This window comes from Vulpes lagopus, chromosome 19 (genome assembly GCF_018345385.1).
Source record: "Vulpes lagopus strain Blue_001 chromosome 19, ASM1834538v1, whole genome shotgun sequence".
Classification (NCBI taxonomy): Eukaryota; Metazoa; Chordata; class Mammalia; order Carnivora; family Canidae; genus Vulpes; species Vulpes lagopus.
This window is the reverse complement of record NC_054842.1, coordinates 7,449,514-7,466,702: the sequence shown is the minus strand read 5'-3', so window position 1 is coordinate 7,466,702 and position 17,189 is coordinate 7,449,514. Positions and strand designations below refer to the sequence as shown.

General features: G+C 36.6%; 1 protein-coding gene across 6 annotated transcripts in view; it reads right to left on the bottom strand.

Moving 5' to 3' along the window:
* Positions 1 to 17,189, bottom strand: part of GOLGA4 (golgin A4) — a 117,612-nt gene that overhangs the window by 86,296 nt on the left and 14,127 nt on the right. For 3 of the 6 annotated variants that reach the window (XM_041734582.1, XM_041734585.1, XM_041734583.1), the window contains exons 2-4: positions 16,398 to 16,487; positions 4,759 to 4,857; positions 53 to 115 (exon numbers count right to left, since the gene is read on the bottom strand). In XM_041734582.1, coding sequence (XP_041590516.1) covers positions 53 to 115; positions 4,759 to 4,857; positions 16,398 to 16,487 — 252 coding nt within the window. Of the gene's footprint in view, positions 1 to 52; positions 116 to 4,758; positions 4,858 to 16,397; positions 16,488 to 17,189 lie in introns of those variants that run through there. The other 3 variants (XM_041734586.1, XM_041734588.1, XM_041734587.1) reach the window with 2 other exon arrangements.

Here is a 17,189-nt window from a genome sequence, read left to right as displayed (position 1 = left end):
ACCAACACTCTGAAATGACTTGCTATTTTCTAATATAACATTAGTAACAGACCTGAGGAGTTGGTGGTTCACTTCCATTAACACTGTCAGATTTCGTGGCTTGTATGGATGCATTCTAAGAAAAACAAAGAAACATCATAAAGAAAAGGAACAAAAAGCTAAACTGTTAAGAACAAAAACCAAGTACCAATTAAATACATTTATCAAACAAAATTAGTTCATTTATTAGAATGTTTTCATGCAAGGCAAAACTAGTATGGTGAGTATTTAGAAAATTTATTTTGCTATATGTAACTAAATAGCAAAGATTAGTATATAGCAAAATTTATTTCAAGCTAATCACATGCCTCTCCCCAATATAATGTCCCCAGTTTTCCCCCCATGACAAAATTAACATCAGGGATTCAATTAGCAAAAGTCATTCAAATAGACAACTATCCAGAAAAAGAAACAATGTCAAGAGTTCCCTATGATAAAAAAAATACTCAAAGTTATTTGGGCTAAGACCTGAAAAATATCTTTGTAAACAAGAAATGGAAAAGCCTCATTCATCTGAAACCAGCAATCTAAATGAAATTGTTAAGGCAATTTTCAGAAAAACTTAAAATTAAAAAATCTTCCAAATAAGAAAGTAAATGTTCTAAGTTAAGTGACATCCTACTGATCACAACATACTGGCATAGGTTCCATGATAATGAATGAGATTCTTAGAGATTCAAAATTCTATACTGCATTCATAATACACTGACCAAAATTAGAGCTATATAAGTAGCTCATGATAAAATAACTTCCTAAGTTTTAAACTAAGCATTAGAGCAAATATAAGCCACTATGTTTCAGTAACTTGGTAGCTAAATAACACATTTCCCATAAATTTCCACAGCTGACCAAGGAAGGGTCAAATAACTGACCTTACTTATTCTTAAATAGAACTGGATATTAATTCTTAAATATAAGTATCAGCTTTGCAAGTGCTCTCAAATTTTTGAACTCTCATTAGATATTTGATACTAAGAAATTATTAATTTTTAGGTGTGATAAATGTATTATACATTTTTAGTCATTATATTTTAGAAATATATACCAAAACATTTAGATGGAATAAGGTTTCTGAAATTTGCTTCAAATAATCCAATAGAGATGGAGGCATGGGAAGAGAGGTATACATGTGTGGGGTGGACGGTTAGAGAATTGCGGGGGTATAATAAAATAAGACGGCCTTGAGTTAACAGATGATACTGGGTAATGGATACCGGGAGACGAGGGAGAGTTCTTATACTGCTATTACTATTTCCACTTCCATAATGTATCTGGATTTTTCTCTAACAATAACTGAAATACCTTCTCCTTCTAATATAAAAAGAGTGTGGGTGTAGAGGTTGCTTAAGATTCTCTCTCCCTCTCCCCCCCTCCAACTACCCCCACCCAGCTCGTGTGTGCACACATACTCTTTAAAAATAATAATAGTAATTATCAAATTATATCAGTCCAAGACACTTTCCTTTGAGTTTTACTGGGGAGAAAAGTTGGGGGAACAAAACTTTTATCTTCCTGTTCTCTGACATTTCAAATAATTAAGTGTATATATGGCTTAGTTTGTGTAACCATGATAATTAATGCTTGCTGGCCCTTAAAATATACTACACTACACGCTATAAAATAAAAAACATACTTTATTGAGTTCAACAAGTCTCTTGGTCCATAAGCTGAAAATTGAGACAGTCAAGTTATGGAGAAAAGAAATGAAATGGTTCCCTAAGATATTTAAGTTAGGAGCAAGAGTGGCAAGAGAACCCATATTAAGTTACTTGACACATGACACAAAGAACTATTCTATAATTGTTTGACCTCTCACCCTATCAAACAAACACAACCTAATATTTAAAAACTTTTCCTCCCTGTATATGTATTTCAGTATATATATCATACCATATATCTAAATAAATGCAGGACAGCTTAAGGAGAGTATTTGCTAAGGTACCTTGTAAATTTAAATTAGGAAGCAAAATTAAAGATTTTGTCACTATCTGTAATGCCTTCTTCATTTCTGCCCAGTCAATTCTCATTTACCTTTTAACTTTCAAATGCAGCTTCTTTTATGAAGCTTCATATCGCTTGCTTGAGGGCTAACACATTCCCTATGCCTATATTTTCTTCTATGAAGGCTTGATTCCTTTTTATTGTAAGCATATGTCTCCACAGTAAACTATAAACTCTCAAAGGGCAGGAACCCTGTATCTTCATCTTGGTCCACAGGACCTAACTTTTGCCTGACTGGTGGTGAGGCTCAATATATGCTTGTCAAATCCTTACACAGTTACTTCTTTCGGTATAAAAAAAGAATTCTGAAGTCCTTCCAGAGAGAAGCTCAACACATGTCAATACTCAACTGTCACCAATACTTTCTCCTGGGAGCAATTCTAAGACAAGAGAAAAATTATTCTAATCTAAAGTGTATTTAATTTAAAAGCACATACAGGTTCCCCGTCAGAATTGTCTTCAATTATGTTTTGTTCAATTTTCAACAACTATTTACTGACTGCTGAGGACTAAGCAATTTTTAGAATTTGGGATCGTTTTTTAAAAAAACTGAATTAAGTAAAAGGTATCAGCTGATGAACACAGAAATAGACTCTCACTAAATTTGTATTCCATTTTACATTATGCTATGGTTTCTCTTTGTTAGAGAGAGAGAAGTTTTTATCTGAACAAAATTTAAATAAGATGAATGAAGTCTTAGTCTACTTAAATTATTTTTAAATAGTTATAAAGCCTCTACTTTAAAATCATTAGCATTTTTCACAATAGAAGAGGTACTTAAATTACTTTTATATATGGAAGTGGGTCACAGAGAAGCTTTTTTTAAGTCTCTGTTACTGTAACATGAAGTATAAAGTAATATCATTTTGTATTTTCTTTTTTTTTTAAGATTTTATTCATTTATTCGAGAGAGAATGTGCAAGAGTAGGGGGCAGAGGGAGAGAGAAGCAGGGTTCCACTGAGCAGGAAGCCCAATGTGGAGCTTGATCCCAGGACCTCGGGATCATGACATGAGCTGAAGGCAGACTCAACCAACTGAGGGACCCAGAGGCCCCTCATTTTGTGTTTTTAAAATAAATTGCTGGGATCCCTGGGTGGTGCAGCGGTTTGGCGCCTGCCTTTGGACCAGGGCGCGATCCTGGAGACCCGGGATCGAATCCCACGTCGGGCTCCCGGTGCATGGAGCCTGCTTCTTCCTCTGCCTGTGTCTCTGCCTCTCTGTCTCTCTCTGTGTGACTATCATGAATAAATAAAATCTTTAAAAAAATAAAATAAAATAAAATAAAATAAAATAATAAATAAAATAAAATAAAATAAAATAAAATAAAATAAAATAAAAAATAAATTGCTAAGTTATCTTTAACTGGGACTCCAGTCTCTTTCTCAAACCAGTTTTGAAAAGAGTGACATATTACTTGTAGCCAGAACCAAGGAGAGACCCTTTGCCCTGAGATCCAAACTATGGTGCCTCAACTGTTTTCTTCTAAAATAAAATAAAATAAAATAAAATAAAATAAAAAATAAATTGCTAAGTTATCTTTAACTGGGACTCCAGTCTCTTTCTCAAACCAGTTTTGAAAAGAGTGACATATTACTTGTAGCCAGAACCAAGGAGAGACCCTTTGCCCTGAGATCCAAACTATGGTGCCTCAACTGTTTTCTTCTCTAAAACCAAGTTCAGAATGTAATTTAGGATTGCTACTGACCATATACAGACCAAATCTGTCCTGGCTGCATGGATTAAGTAGAGAAATGTTCTAATATCATCATAAGCTACTTAGTAAATTAAATCAATTCTTGTCATTTAAGAAAACCTCAATCCGGGATCCCTGGGTGGCGCAGCGGTTTAGCGCCTGCCTTTGGCCCAGAGCGCGATCCTGGAGACCCGGGATCGAATCCCACGTCGGGCTCTCGGTGCATGGAGCCTGCTTCTCCCTATGCCTGTGTCTCTGCCTCTCTCTCTCTCTCTCTCTCTCTCTCTGTGTGACTATCATGAATAAATAAAAATTAAAAAAGAAAAAAGAAAACCTCAATCCTAACTCACTCAGTATCCAACATACCACAAAAAGCTATCTTTACTGGGCAAAAAATATCTCTTAATTTCCTAAGTTAACAACTTAAGATACATATGAAAACAGTACACTTTCTCAAAGTGAAATTATATACAAGATTCCAAATTGTATGAATTCACTGAATTGGAAAATAATGAGTAATTACTTCCTTTCAAATGTTTAATATATAGAAAACTAGTACTCTCTCAAAATAAGATGCAATTATTTATTACAGTAGAATCCACCTACCTAAACAATGTTGTTCAATTATAGATTTACATATAATACTTTTTTTCCTTAAAATATGAATCACATCTCAAAATATTCTTGGCCTCCTACCAATAGTAGAACAGAGATTTCTAGCAAAACATACCATTTTTAGTTAAGCAAATATTCCCTAAAGAGAAAAGAGTTTAGATCAGGTTGAGGGTAGTCTTCACTACATTAAGGAAAAGTGTTATTTCATTGTTGTTAAAAAGCTACCAGAAAACACACCAGCCATCAGAATTCAGCAATTCACTCTGATTTTTTAGAGCAGGGTTAGCAACAGGGTACTGAGGATGCTTTGAGAGACAGTCAGTGACAAGCAGCAGAGATTTGCTTCTAGAATTACCAAATTACTTTGCTTCCCCACAAAGGGAATGCAGAAAGCGGTGGAAGGACTCACCACACTGTCAGGCTCTGTTTTAGGCTGTTTGGAGGAATCCAAAGCAAAGATAGTATACTCAGAGAGAAAAGCAGGCTCTGCTATCATCCCGGCTAGTAGCTGTCTCATTCAGTGTAATAAGTAGAGGTATAAAAATAAAACAAATAATGAAAAACAGATAATAAGGGCATGTTGCAAACTGTTCTCACCACGCAGCATGCACAACACTAATGGCCTTGCACCATCACAACTGCTACCATCTCTCCACCACAGAAATAACAAGTTGCTGGAAAGGTCAGGAATGGAGAGGAGTTGAGCTGTTCAGAATTTCAAAGCCCAACTTTAACCAACTGGCATACAATGATATATGCAACAGCCACCACAGCACACCACATGTCTGCCAATTTGGTCTAAGTCTCTAAACTAGTAAGAACCATATGGTAAATAAAGAACACAAAGCCTTAACATGACAAATACATTCAAAATGATAGCATTGAAATTTATGGGGAGGACAAAATACATAAAATTTTAAATAATCATTTACTTTGTACTTAGAAAGTTTTCTCCAATATGTACAGAAGAAACTTTAATTCTTTTAGTATATATTCTCTTCCGTCCTTCAGTCTTCTTTCAAAAACTATACACCAAAATATTAATAATCATGAATCAGATTTAGAAGAAATTATAATTAAAGTGAACTTTTAAATGAAAAACTGCTGAAATCTGAATAAGCTCTATGGGTATCACACAGTTTACCAATGTCAAATCCCTTGCTTTGATAGCATACAATAGTTACAGAAGACATCTTTGGGAGAAAATGGGTAAAATATACACAGGGCCTCCCCTAAAAGAAATTTTATCATCTCCTGTAAATCTATGATTATTTCAAAATAAAATAAGAACTAAAAAAAAAAACAAAACATTCTTTTGCAATCTTAACACAGCAAGTAATGTATGTTATTATGTTATATATTACATATAATAAAGAACTTATATCAGAAATGTTGCACAACCTTAAGAACTTACACTTTTCATCTTAGTACTATAGAGTTATGGATATTGACTAGAGCCTCCACTAACTCTTCATCTGGTCCTAAAAGTTGAGTATTAGTGGTGTACTAAAATGTACTAGATGCCTGCTTGGCTCTGGCTACTCATCTTATCCAAGTTTCTATTCTTGCTGAAAATCTGAACTCCTCTGGGAATTCAGAAAGGTCATCCTTGGAATGGATGTGATTTTAAATTAAAGGCTATACAAATTTACTCTTCTTAGGCTTCCAAAATTAACATTTGAAATGAAGTCACTCTGGCCCACACGACAAAATAATTTAAAATTTCACAGAGTGTTTGAAGTCTAACAAAAAACAAAACAAAACACCCACACACTCACAAAAATTGATGCCCAACAGAGAAAAACATGTTGACCAAACATTTCAAAGGAAGATGCTACCAAAAAACAATTTACACTCATGTCCCTAGCCCAAGTAAAAGCCAAGTGTATCAAAGTTAGTTTCCATTGACAGCTACCTCAAAACCTAGACCCTTCCTTCCCACTTGCTGTCCTTGTCATTTGCTTCTTATGCCTATGAAAATCTTACATGGTCAGTTCCCAAATATTCTCAATCAAATTCTGTCTCAACTCCATGTCTCTCAAGCTCTGCTCAAATTCGAATCCAAATCTTGTAAGAACTTAATTCACCTCTTCTGTGGTCCTTAGAAGAAGCCATCTGTTGAACTAACATTGTCTGAACATTTGTGAAGATATATACAACTCCCATTAGAATTCTGAAGGCTTTTTATCTATCCACCACATCTCTTACTCTTACATATACATATTTATCTCTATGTGATTTTGGTGGAATTACTCAGTATTCCTTTTGAATATCCTAATTTTCCTGTTATTTAGGATGTGTCTTGAGTTTTATTCTGATGTATGTTTTTACAACAATTTTTTTTTCACTTCAAGGATTTCTAATTGGTTCTTTCTCCTACCTACCTACTTTTGTTTTAGTCTGTTTTTCCCCACAATTTTATCTTCTTTTTCAGAAAATCATTACTTCATGTATCTTACAAAACACATTTGTTTTAAAGTCCTTTCTAGACTACTCTGTTATTTGAATCTTATCTAGGATAAACTTATATGCCAATTCCTGTTTTTATTGGCTGCCTTCCTAGCATTTGCTTTAGAATTTTCATATACAGGTTCACTTTGAGGAGGTATCATCTTTCTCCTTCCTTCTGTACTCCTCTTTCCTTATCCAGTCAATCTGACTCCCTAGGCTCCAGTTTGAGTTTCTTGCCCGATGGCAATACAAGGGTTATCACTGACTCAGTCACAATAAGCCAACGTGAGGTATGCTTCAGTTCTTGGTCACGAGGCCTCCCTAGGGACAGCAGCTTTTCATAATGGGCCATAGAGAACTCTAGGCAGCAGTTAGCAAAAGCTTTTCTCAACCTCTTTCCTCCAGTGTTGGGAGCCCCACTCCAGGTCCTGGCTTGCAGCACTATATCTAACTTTGGCACCACAGAACTCTCCCAGTCCTTCTGAACCAGAGTTCAAAGAGAAACTTAAGTCCTAATGACTGCCCTAAGGCATGCACTAGCATTCACTATATGTAACAAATTAGCATATCTCCTATGAATTAATGTAACTCCTATTAGAGGAGGATCTCTAAAAAGTTTAGTACTTGGGCAGCCCTGGTAGCTCAGCGGTTTAGCACCGCCTTCAGCCCAGGGCCTGATCCTGGAGACCTGGGATCAAGTCCCACATCAGGCTCCCTGCATGGAGCCTGCTTCTCTCTCTGCCTATGTCTCTGCCATTCTCTCTCTCTCTCTCTCTCTCTCTCTCTCTCCTGTGTCTCTGACTCTCTCTCTCTCTCTCTCTCTCGTTCCCCCTCTCTCTGTGTCTCTCATGAATAAATAAAATCTTTTAAAAAAAAAGTTTAGTACTTTAGCAAGTATGTAGAAGTCTCTCTGCCATGACAAGAGGAACTCCTGTTTCTATCTTCCTAGACACTGTCATATACAGATGTCAGCTGTACTAAGGTACACTAAACTCATTGTTTTTATTTCCAACAATGTACATTTTAAGAAGTACTTGTCATAATATACTCTACCAAAGATACAAGAATAAAATTGTTTACAACATGACAACAGCAGCAGATGAAAAAATATTAATTCTGTACAGACCATGGGTAAACTATTTTGAATAAATTCAAGACCACTGGGATCCCTGGGTGGCGCAGCGGTTTGGCGCCTGCCTTTGACCCAGGGCGCGATCCTGGAGACCCGGGATCGAATCCCACGTCGGGCTCCCGGTGCATGGAGCCTGCTTCTCCCTCTGCCTGTGTCTCTGCCTCTCTCTCTCTCAATGTGACTATCGTGAGTGAATAAAAATTAAAAAATAAAATAAAATAAAATAAAAAATAAATAAAACATCATGCTAACTAAAAAGAGACAGACACAAAAGGTCACAAATTGTACGGTTCCATTTATACAAAATATCCAGAGTAAGTGGATCCATAGAGACAATACACAGGTTAGTGGCCACCTAGGTTGGAAGAGAGGGAGCATGGGGAGTAACTGCTTAATGAGGATGGGTTTCTTTTTGGGGATCATGAAAATGTCATAGAACTACAGAGATGTGACAAATGTACAATATTGTGAATGTATTAAATGCCTCTTTGAAACTATAAATGTTATATGGAGGAATTTAATCTCAATCAAAAAACATCATCAGACTGAAACAGAGGATAGGAGGCTACGGTAGCTTCATTTGCCCTAGTCAATCTTTCACATGATCCTACACTCTCTACTGCTCTTAAGCAGCCAGCTCTAGAGAAGCCAAAAAGATTCATTAAGCAACAAAAGGGGAAGGGAGCTCTATGCTGAAGATAACAAGGCTATGCCTAGGATCACTGGGAGAAAGAAGATGGTCAACTGAACAGACATGCCATTTGTGCAGGATGATAGAGTGCCAGAGGTCTATGGACCTTAGCATCAGTGCAAATTCAGTCTGTTTTCCTTTGCCTTCAATGCCTGAATCATGGATGATTTTTTACATCCTTATAAGAAAGACAGCAACCAAAGACAGATTTATTTAGATTTACCTATAGTATTTACTAACACAGGAAAATAGTGTTATATATCGGGAGGTATATAAAATCTTTAATTGCCTAGGAAATTATCTTAACAGAACTATCCACTTTTGAAACATTCTAGATAAGAAAGACTTTACTGTATCTACTGGAGAGGTAGACAAATATTTGTATTTTGAGTTAAACCTCCTCATTTTGTTAAAAAGGAACATTATAAACTCTAAAATAGCCAATCAGGATCCTATCCTTTATGAGGTATCTTCCAACTCAGAGACTTAACAAAAACAAAACCCCAGGGAGTGGGAGGATGACTAAAAAGTAATTCTTATATAATGCCCTTTTAAACAAGAACTTAATTATCAAAGTACAAAGTCCTTCAATTGTGTAAAATAAACTGAACTAAGGTTTACATTATACTGGTCAAAATACCTTTTAGAGTTGTCAGAAAACACTTTTTTTAAAGATTTTATTTATTTATTCATAAGAGACACACAGAAAGAGAGAGAGAGAGAGAGAGAGAGAGAGAGGCAGAGACACAGGCAGAGGGAGAAGCAGGCTCCATGCAGGGAGCCTGACGTGGGACTGTATCCCGGGTCTCCGGGATCACGTCCTGGGCTGAAGGCTGCGCTAAACTGCTGAGCCACCCAGGCTACCTGTCAGAAAACACTTTAAAAGCAAGGAGAAGAAAGAAGGGATGATGCTGCTCTTTCAATCAGAAACCACTTCTTAAATTAAACCTATGAAGTACAGGATGTTTAGAATTGAAATTTGGGAAGAAATAAAAAATAACCTTTAGCTTACTCAGCCTATTGTAAAAGTATATTCAAATCATCCCTTTCAAAAAGGATTATTTGAATGTAAAGATACATTCAAGTAAAAAGTTTTAAAGCATCCTACTATAAAATATTTTTTAAAAAACAATAGTAGGGGCACCTGGTTGGCTTAGTCAGAACAATGTGCGACTCTTGACCTCAGGGTCATGAATTCAAGCCCCATGTTGGGTGTAGAGACTACTTAAATAAATAGAAAAGCTTTAAAAATATATGAAAATATGGCATGCCTAGGTGGCTCAGTCGGTTAAGCATCTGCCTTCAGCTCAGGTCATGATCCCAGGGTCCTGGGATCAAATGCCACATCAGGTTCCCTTCTCAGCAGGAAACCTGCTTCTCCCTCTCCCTCCTCCTGCTGCTCCCCCTGCTTTCCCTCCTCCTGCTACTCCCCCTGCTTGTGTTCTCTCTGTCAAATAAATAAACAAAATATTTAAATATACATATATAAATTTTTAAAAATTTAAAAAGCAAAAGTAGCAATCAAGTTATTTTCCAGGTTTCAACTGCATTGTACATAAACCAATATACAGTAATAGCAACCAATATACTGAGTGTAGTAATGATGCTATCAACACTGATTGCCAAAAGGGTACTACTAAGTACTGCAACTTTCATTCAAATTGATTACATGTATAAACTAAATTTAACAGCATTAAATTTGAAATCAAATAGTTAAAGAGATGTAACACTGCAAGTGATATTCAAGAAAGTAAGCTCCCAAAGAAAGTATGCATGTACTTCATACTTTAAACAACTGTCATTATCATTTAAATCTATGCACCAAGCATATGGTATGCCATTAACTTTGAAGATTTTACTTATTTGAAACAGATGAGGGAAGAGGGAGAGGGAGATGGAGAAGTGGGTTACTCGCTGAGTAGGAAGCCCAATGTGGGGCTCCATCCCAGGACCCTGGAATTATGACCTGAGCCATAGGCAAATAAATGCTTAACTAACTGAGCCACCCAGGGGCCCTTTTTATGCCATTAACTTTGAATGCAAAAACTATACTGTGAAGTGCTTATTTTGCTATCAACATCTACTATAAAAAGGTTTAATTTTTTTTTGTTTTAAAGTAACCTTAGGAAAAATTTAAAAATAAAGTGCCCTTCCTCTAAAGAATTTGGAAACCTTTCAAATCTTTAAAATTTGAAATCCACCCTATAACCCAGCAATCCCATTCCTAGGATTCTATACAGCATTATGTTTATGTACAATGCTCAGTACAGTATTGCCTGTGATATTGATTATGATATTTGGGCAGCCCAGGTGGCTCAGCGGTTTAGCACTGCCTTCAGCCTAGGGTGTGATCCTGGAGACCCGGGATCGAGTCCCACATCAGGCTCCCTGCATGGAGCCTGCTTCTCCCTCTGCCTGTGTCTCTGCCCCCCACCCCCACCCCATGTGTGTCTCTCATGAATAAATAAATAAATCTTTTTTTTTAAAGATTTTATTTATTTATTCATGAGAGGCACAGAGAGAGAGAGGCAGAGACACAGGCAGAGGGAGAAGCAGGCTCCATGCAGGGAGCCCAACGTAGGACTCGATCCCGGGACTCCAAGATCATGCCCTGGGCCAAAGGCAGGTGCTCAACCACTGAGCCACTCAGGGATCCCCTAAATAAATCTTTAAAAAAAAAAAAAAAAGATTATGATATTTGATTTATAATACTGAAACTCTCTCTAAACTAACCTATAGAATCCACACAATCCTAATCAAAATCTCCACAGGTTTTTGTTGTTGTCATTGTTTGTATTTAATTTTGTTTGTTTTTGTGAGACTTGAAAATCTAACTCTAAAATTTATATGGAATTTATATGGAAAGAGTAAGAATAACCAAGACACTCAAAAAGAACAAGGTGAGAGCGCTATGGACTGAATGTGCCCCCCAAAATTCACATGTTGAAGCCTTAGCCCTGTGATGTTATTTGGAGGCAGAGCCTTTGGGAGGTAATCTGCTAGAGAAGGTCAAGAGGATGGGGCTTTCAGGATGGGATTAGTACTCTTATAAAAAGAGAAAGAGAAAGGAGAACTGCCTTCCCCCCTACTCCTACCCATCTCTTTCTTCTTAGGTATATGTACCAAGAAGGGTCATGCTAGGATATAATGAGAAGACAGCTATCTGCAAACCAGTAAGAGAGTCCTCACCATACAGCCAATCTGCTGGCATCTTGATCTTGGACTGCCCAGCCTCTGGAACTGTGAGAAACAAATGTTTATTGTTTAAGCTACTAGTCTATGGAATTTTGTTAAAGCAACCCACAATGACCAAGACAGGAAAGACCTGCTCTAAGATGGGCAAGATTTAATATAAAACTACTGGTATTAAGACAGTGCAGTATCAGATCAAAGACAGATAAAGCAAACAAGGGAATAGAACAGAGAGCCCAGAAACAAATCCACTCAAATACAGGCATTTATTTCTGAAAAAAAGGTACCACAGTAGAGTAATGTGGAAAGAATGGGACAACTATATCTTACAAGAAGTTGCTGTGGCCGAGTTCAAAAAGAGTGTTGCCTGTGTTCTCCTCTGGGATTTTGATGGAATCTTGTCTCACATTTAGATCTTTCATCCATTTTGAGTTTATCTTTGTGTATGGTGAAAGAGAGTGGTCTAGTTTCATTCTTCTGCATGTGGATGTCCAATTTTCCCAGCACCATTTATTGAAGAGACTGTCTTTCTTCCAATGGATAGTCTTTCCTCCTTTATCGAATATTAGTTGACCATAAAGTTCAGGGTCCCCTTCTGGGTTCTCTATTCTGTTCCATTGATCTATGTGTCTGTTTTTGTGCCAGTACCACACTGTCTTGATGACCACAGCTTTGTAGTACAACCTGAAATCTGGCATTGTGATGCCCCCAGCTATGGTTTTCTTTTTTTAAAATTCCCCTGGCTATTCGGGGTCTTTTCTGATTCCACACAAATCTTAAAATAATTTGTTCTAACTCTCTGAAGAAAGTCCATGGTATTTTGACAGGGATTGCATTAAACGTGTAAATTGCCCTAGGTAACATTGACATTTTCACAGTATTAACTCTGCCAATCCATGAGCATGGAATAGCTTTCCATCTCTTTGTGTCTTCCTCAATTTCTTTCAGAAGTATTCTATAGTTTTTAGGGTACAGATCCTTAAACTCTTTGGTTAGGTTTATTCCTAGGTATCTTATGCTTTTGGGTACAATTGTAAATGAGATTGAGTCTTTAATTTCTCTTTCTTCAGTCTCATTGTTAGTGTATAGAAATGCCACTGACTTCTGGGCATTGATTTTGTATCCTGCCACACTGCCGAATTGCTGTATGAGTTCTAGCAATCTTGGGGTGGAGTCCTTTGGGTTTTCTATGTAGAGTATCATGTCATCGGCGAAGAGGGAGAGTTTGACTTCTTTGCCCATTTGAATGCCTTTAATGTCTTTTTGTTGTCTGATTGCTGAGGCGAGGACTTCCAGTACTATGTTGAATAGCAGTGGTGAGAGTGGACATCCCTGTCTTGTTCCTGATCTTAGGGGAAAGGCTCCCAGTGCTTCCCCACTGAGAATGATATTTGCTGTGGGCTTTTCGTAGATGACTTTTAAGATGTTGAGGAATGTTCCCTCTATCTCTACACTCTGAAGAGTTTTGATCAGGAATGGATGCTGTATTTTGTCAAATGCTTTCTCTGCATCTATTGAGAGGATCATAAGGTTCTTGGTTTTTCTCTTGCTGATATGATGAATCACACTGATTGTTTTACAAGTGTAGAAACAAAAGCAAAAATGAACTATTGGGACTTCATCAAGATAAGAAGCTTTTAAAAAAAAAAAAAAAGATAAGAAGCTTTTGCACAGCAAAGGATACAGTCAACAAAACTAAAAGACAACCTACAGAATGGGACAAGATATTTGCAAATGACGTATCAGATAAAGGGCTAGTTTCCAAGATCTATAAAGAACTTCTTAAACTCAACAGCAAAGAAACAAACAATCCAATCATGAAATGGGCAAAAGACATGAACAGAAATCTCACAGAGGAAGACATAGACATGGCCAACACGCACATGAGAAAATGCTCCGCATCACTGGCCATCAGGGAAATACAAATCAAAACCACAATGAGATACCACCTCACACCAGTGAGAATGGGGAAAATTAACAAGGCAGGAAGCCACAAATGTTGGAGAGGATGCGGAGAAAAGGGAACCCTCTTACACTGTTGGTGGGAATGTGAACTGGTGCAGCCACTCTGGAAAACGGTGTGGAGGTTCCTCAAAGAGTTAAAAATAGACCTGCCCTATGACCCAGCAATTGCACTGCTGGGATTTACCCCAAAGATACAGATGCAATGAAACGCCGGGATACCTGCACCCCGATATTTATAGCAGCAATGTCCACAATAGCTAAACTGTGGAAGGAGCCTTGGTGTCCATCGAAAGATGAATGGATAAAGAAGATGTGGTTTATGTATACAATGGAATATTCCTCAGCCATTAGAAACGACAAATACCCACCATTTGCTCCGATGTGGATGGAACTGGAGGGTATTATGCTGAGTGAAATAAGTCAATCGTAGAAGGACAAACATTATATGGTCTCATTTATTTGGGGAATATAAATAATAGTGAAAGGGAACAAAGGGGAAGGGAGAAGAAATGGGTAGGAAATAGCAGAAAGGAAGACAGAACATGGAAGACTCCTAACTCTGGGAAACGAACTAGGGGTGGTGGAAGGGGAGGAGGGCAGAGAGTGGGGGTGACTGGGTAGCGGGCTCTGAGGGGGGCACTTGATGGGATGAGCACTGGGTGTTATTCTGTATGTTAGCAAATTGAACACCAATAAAAAATAAATTTATTATTAAAAAAAAAGAAAAAAAAGAATGGGACAACTGAATAGCCATAAAGGCAGGGTAGGGGTAGAGGGAAAACACAGAGACTTGATCTCTACCTTACACCATGTTGAAAAAAATCATTTCCAAGTGGAATGTAGATCCAAATTTGAAAAGTGAAAGAAGATATGGGAGGATGGCAAAATGGGTGAAGGAGAGCAAGAGGTACAGGCTTCTCATTACAATATAATTAAGTCACAGGAATAAAAAATACAGCATAGAGAATATAGTCAAAGATACTGTTACAGCATTGTATGGCGACAGATGACAGCCATACTTTTGGTGAGCACAGTATAAACTACAGACTTGTCAAATCACTCACTATGTTGTACACTACAATCAAAAATAATGATTTTTGAAAAGTAAAACACAAAAATACTCTCAGAGTAAGAAAACAATTCTTTAATAGGAAACAAAAACACTAGTCAGAAGATAAAATATTAATAAATTGGGATACATTAAGAATTTCAGTTCCTCTAAGGACACCATTAAGAGAGTCAAAGGCAAGCCACAGAGAAGAAGGTATCTGCTAGGCATATATCCAATAAAAAAAACTCCTATCTATATATGTTAACTGGAATTTAAATAAAAACTTGAAACAAACAAAAAAAGAAACATCAAGACAGAAAAAAAAACCCTCATTACAAGAAAAAAAATTGTAACTATGTATGGTGATGAATGGTAACTTGACTTACTGTGGTGAATTTTGTATTCAAATATCAAATCAGTATACTGTACACATAAAATTAATGTTATATGTCAATTATACCTCAATAAGAGCTCCTATCCACACTATAAAGAACTACAAATCAATAAAAGATAAACCAACAGAAAAATAAGCAAGTTACATAAGCACTTCACAAAAAAAGGTATCAAGTGGCCAATACACAGATGAAAAATGCTCAATCTTATAATTCTATAATTCATCAGAGAAATGCAAATTAAAACAATAAGAGAATGCTACACATCCATGAGAACAGCTGAAATTAAAAAGACTACCAACAACGTAGAGCAACAGCAACTTTCAGAAACTTCTGGTAGAAAGGTAAAGTTCAACTACCCGAAAAACAATGGGCATTATCTTCTAAGCTGTCAAAACTATATATACCTTTTGACCCAATGTTCCACTCCTGTGTACAAAGCAAAAGAAAGGCAGGTACATGTATACCAAAAGAACTATACAATGATGTTCAGAACAGTAATAATTTATAATAACAAAAAACTGTAAACAACCCAAATGTTTATAACATTTACAACAGAAAGCATACCGAAGTGGTACGATAAAGAAAAAGAAATAAACAAATACCAAAAAGTCAGGACGATAGTAAGCTTTTTGTGGGGGAAGAAGGCAGCGCTATAATGCTGGCAGTGTTCCTTTTGGGATCTCAGCGGTGGTTACATGGGGTTTACTTCATAATAATTCATTGATTTATGCATTTCTGTTTTACTCTCCTCTGAACCTGTGTCACAGTTCACAGCAAGAAAAAGAAATTGAAAAAAGTCTAATCTGAGCTTTGGTGATAGCTGCAAGTCACACAGAATCAGTTAAGTTCACAGTTTCCAATCAATAGCTTGAAAATATAAAACTTTTCCCTGTATGATGCTATCTTGAACAAATTATCAAACTATTATAAACCTCAAATATTAAAAGTAGAGAATATTATACTATCAAATTATGATTCTCAAAGAAAACACACTTTACAAAAGCATAACTATTTACAAAAAAAGAAAAATATTATGTTATTAATAAAAATACCTAAAAATTCAAAAATTAACCTGTCAAAAATAATTTTCCATTTTGTTATCAACAGTAGCCACATTTTAATTAATAAGCTCCTTGTAAAAGGTTTATTAAAGAAGAAATTCCAAACTTACCTCTCTATTGGGTGTACCTTCATCAAGTTGCTCTGTAAATGAAGACGTCCTGCTCCTGGTTCTTGTTGGTGTTGAAGAATTGGAGGGAGCCTAGATTAAAAAAATTATTGTACAAATTAGAAAGACTACATTGACTAGTAGACTATACATTGTATAGACCTTCTCTCAGTCCGTGCCCAAAGAACCCCATGAAAGAAAGGAAAAAAACATATAAAAAGGCAAACAATACCTAAAACAATCAACTAGAAGATCTAGGTTGCCTACTCGGTGCTTGGTCTGACTCTGTCACCAACCAGAACTGTGATCTTATTAGCTAAATTAACTTTTTGAGGGCCACATGTCCTCATATATAAAATAAGGTTGTAATTTTAATATAAGATGAAAGCATTCAGGGAAAGTGAAACCAGTTGAGTTACATGCAAACTCTCTGTACTATTTTGGCAACTTTCCCATAAATCAAAATTATTCCAAAATTAAAAGTTTGTTAAAAAAATAAGATTGTCAATTCAATCTTAAGTGCCTTCCAGCTCTAATACTCGATACTACGTAATGCACAAATAGACACCTCTCTGGCCATCACCTTACTTTAAGTCTACCTGGCACACCACAACTAGATCCTAAAATGCCAACCCATTCAGTTCTGTAAAGGACAGCCTGACTCCCATAACGTGCAGTACAAAAACCCTCAGGATAAAGGGCCCAAAATTTAAACTAGAAGGTTAAGGTCTACTCTGAGGTGAACTAAAAAGAATCCTAAAAGTATAAAGCCAAAACTTTAAGACCCTCCCTCAC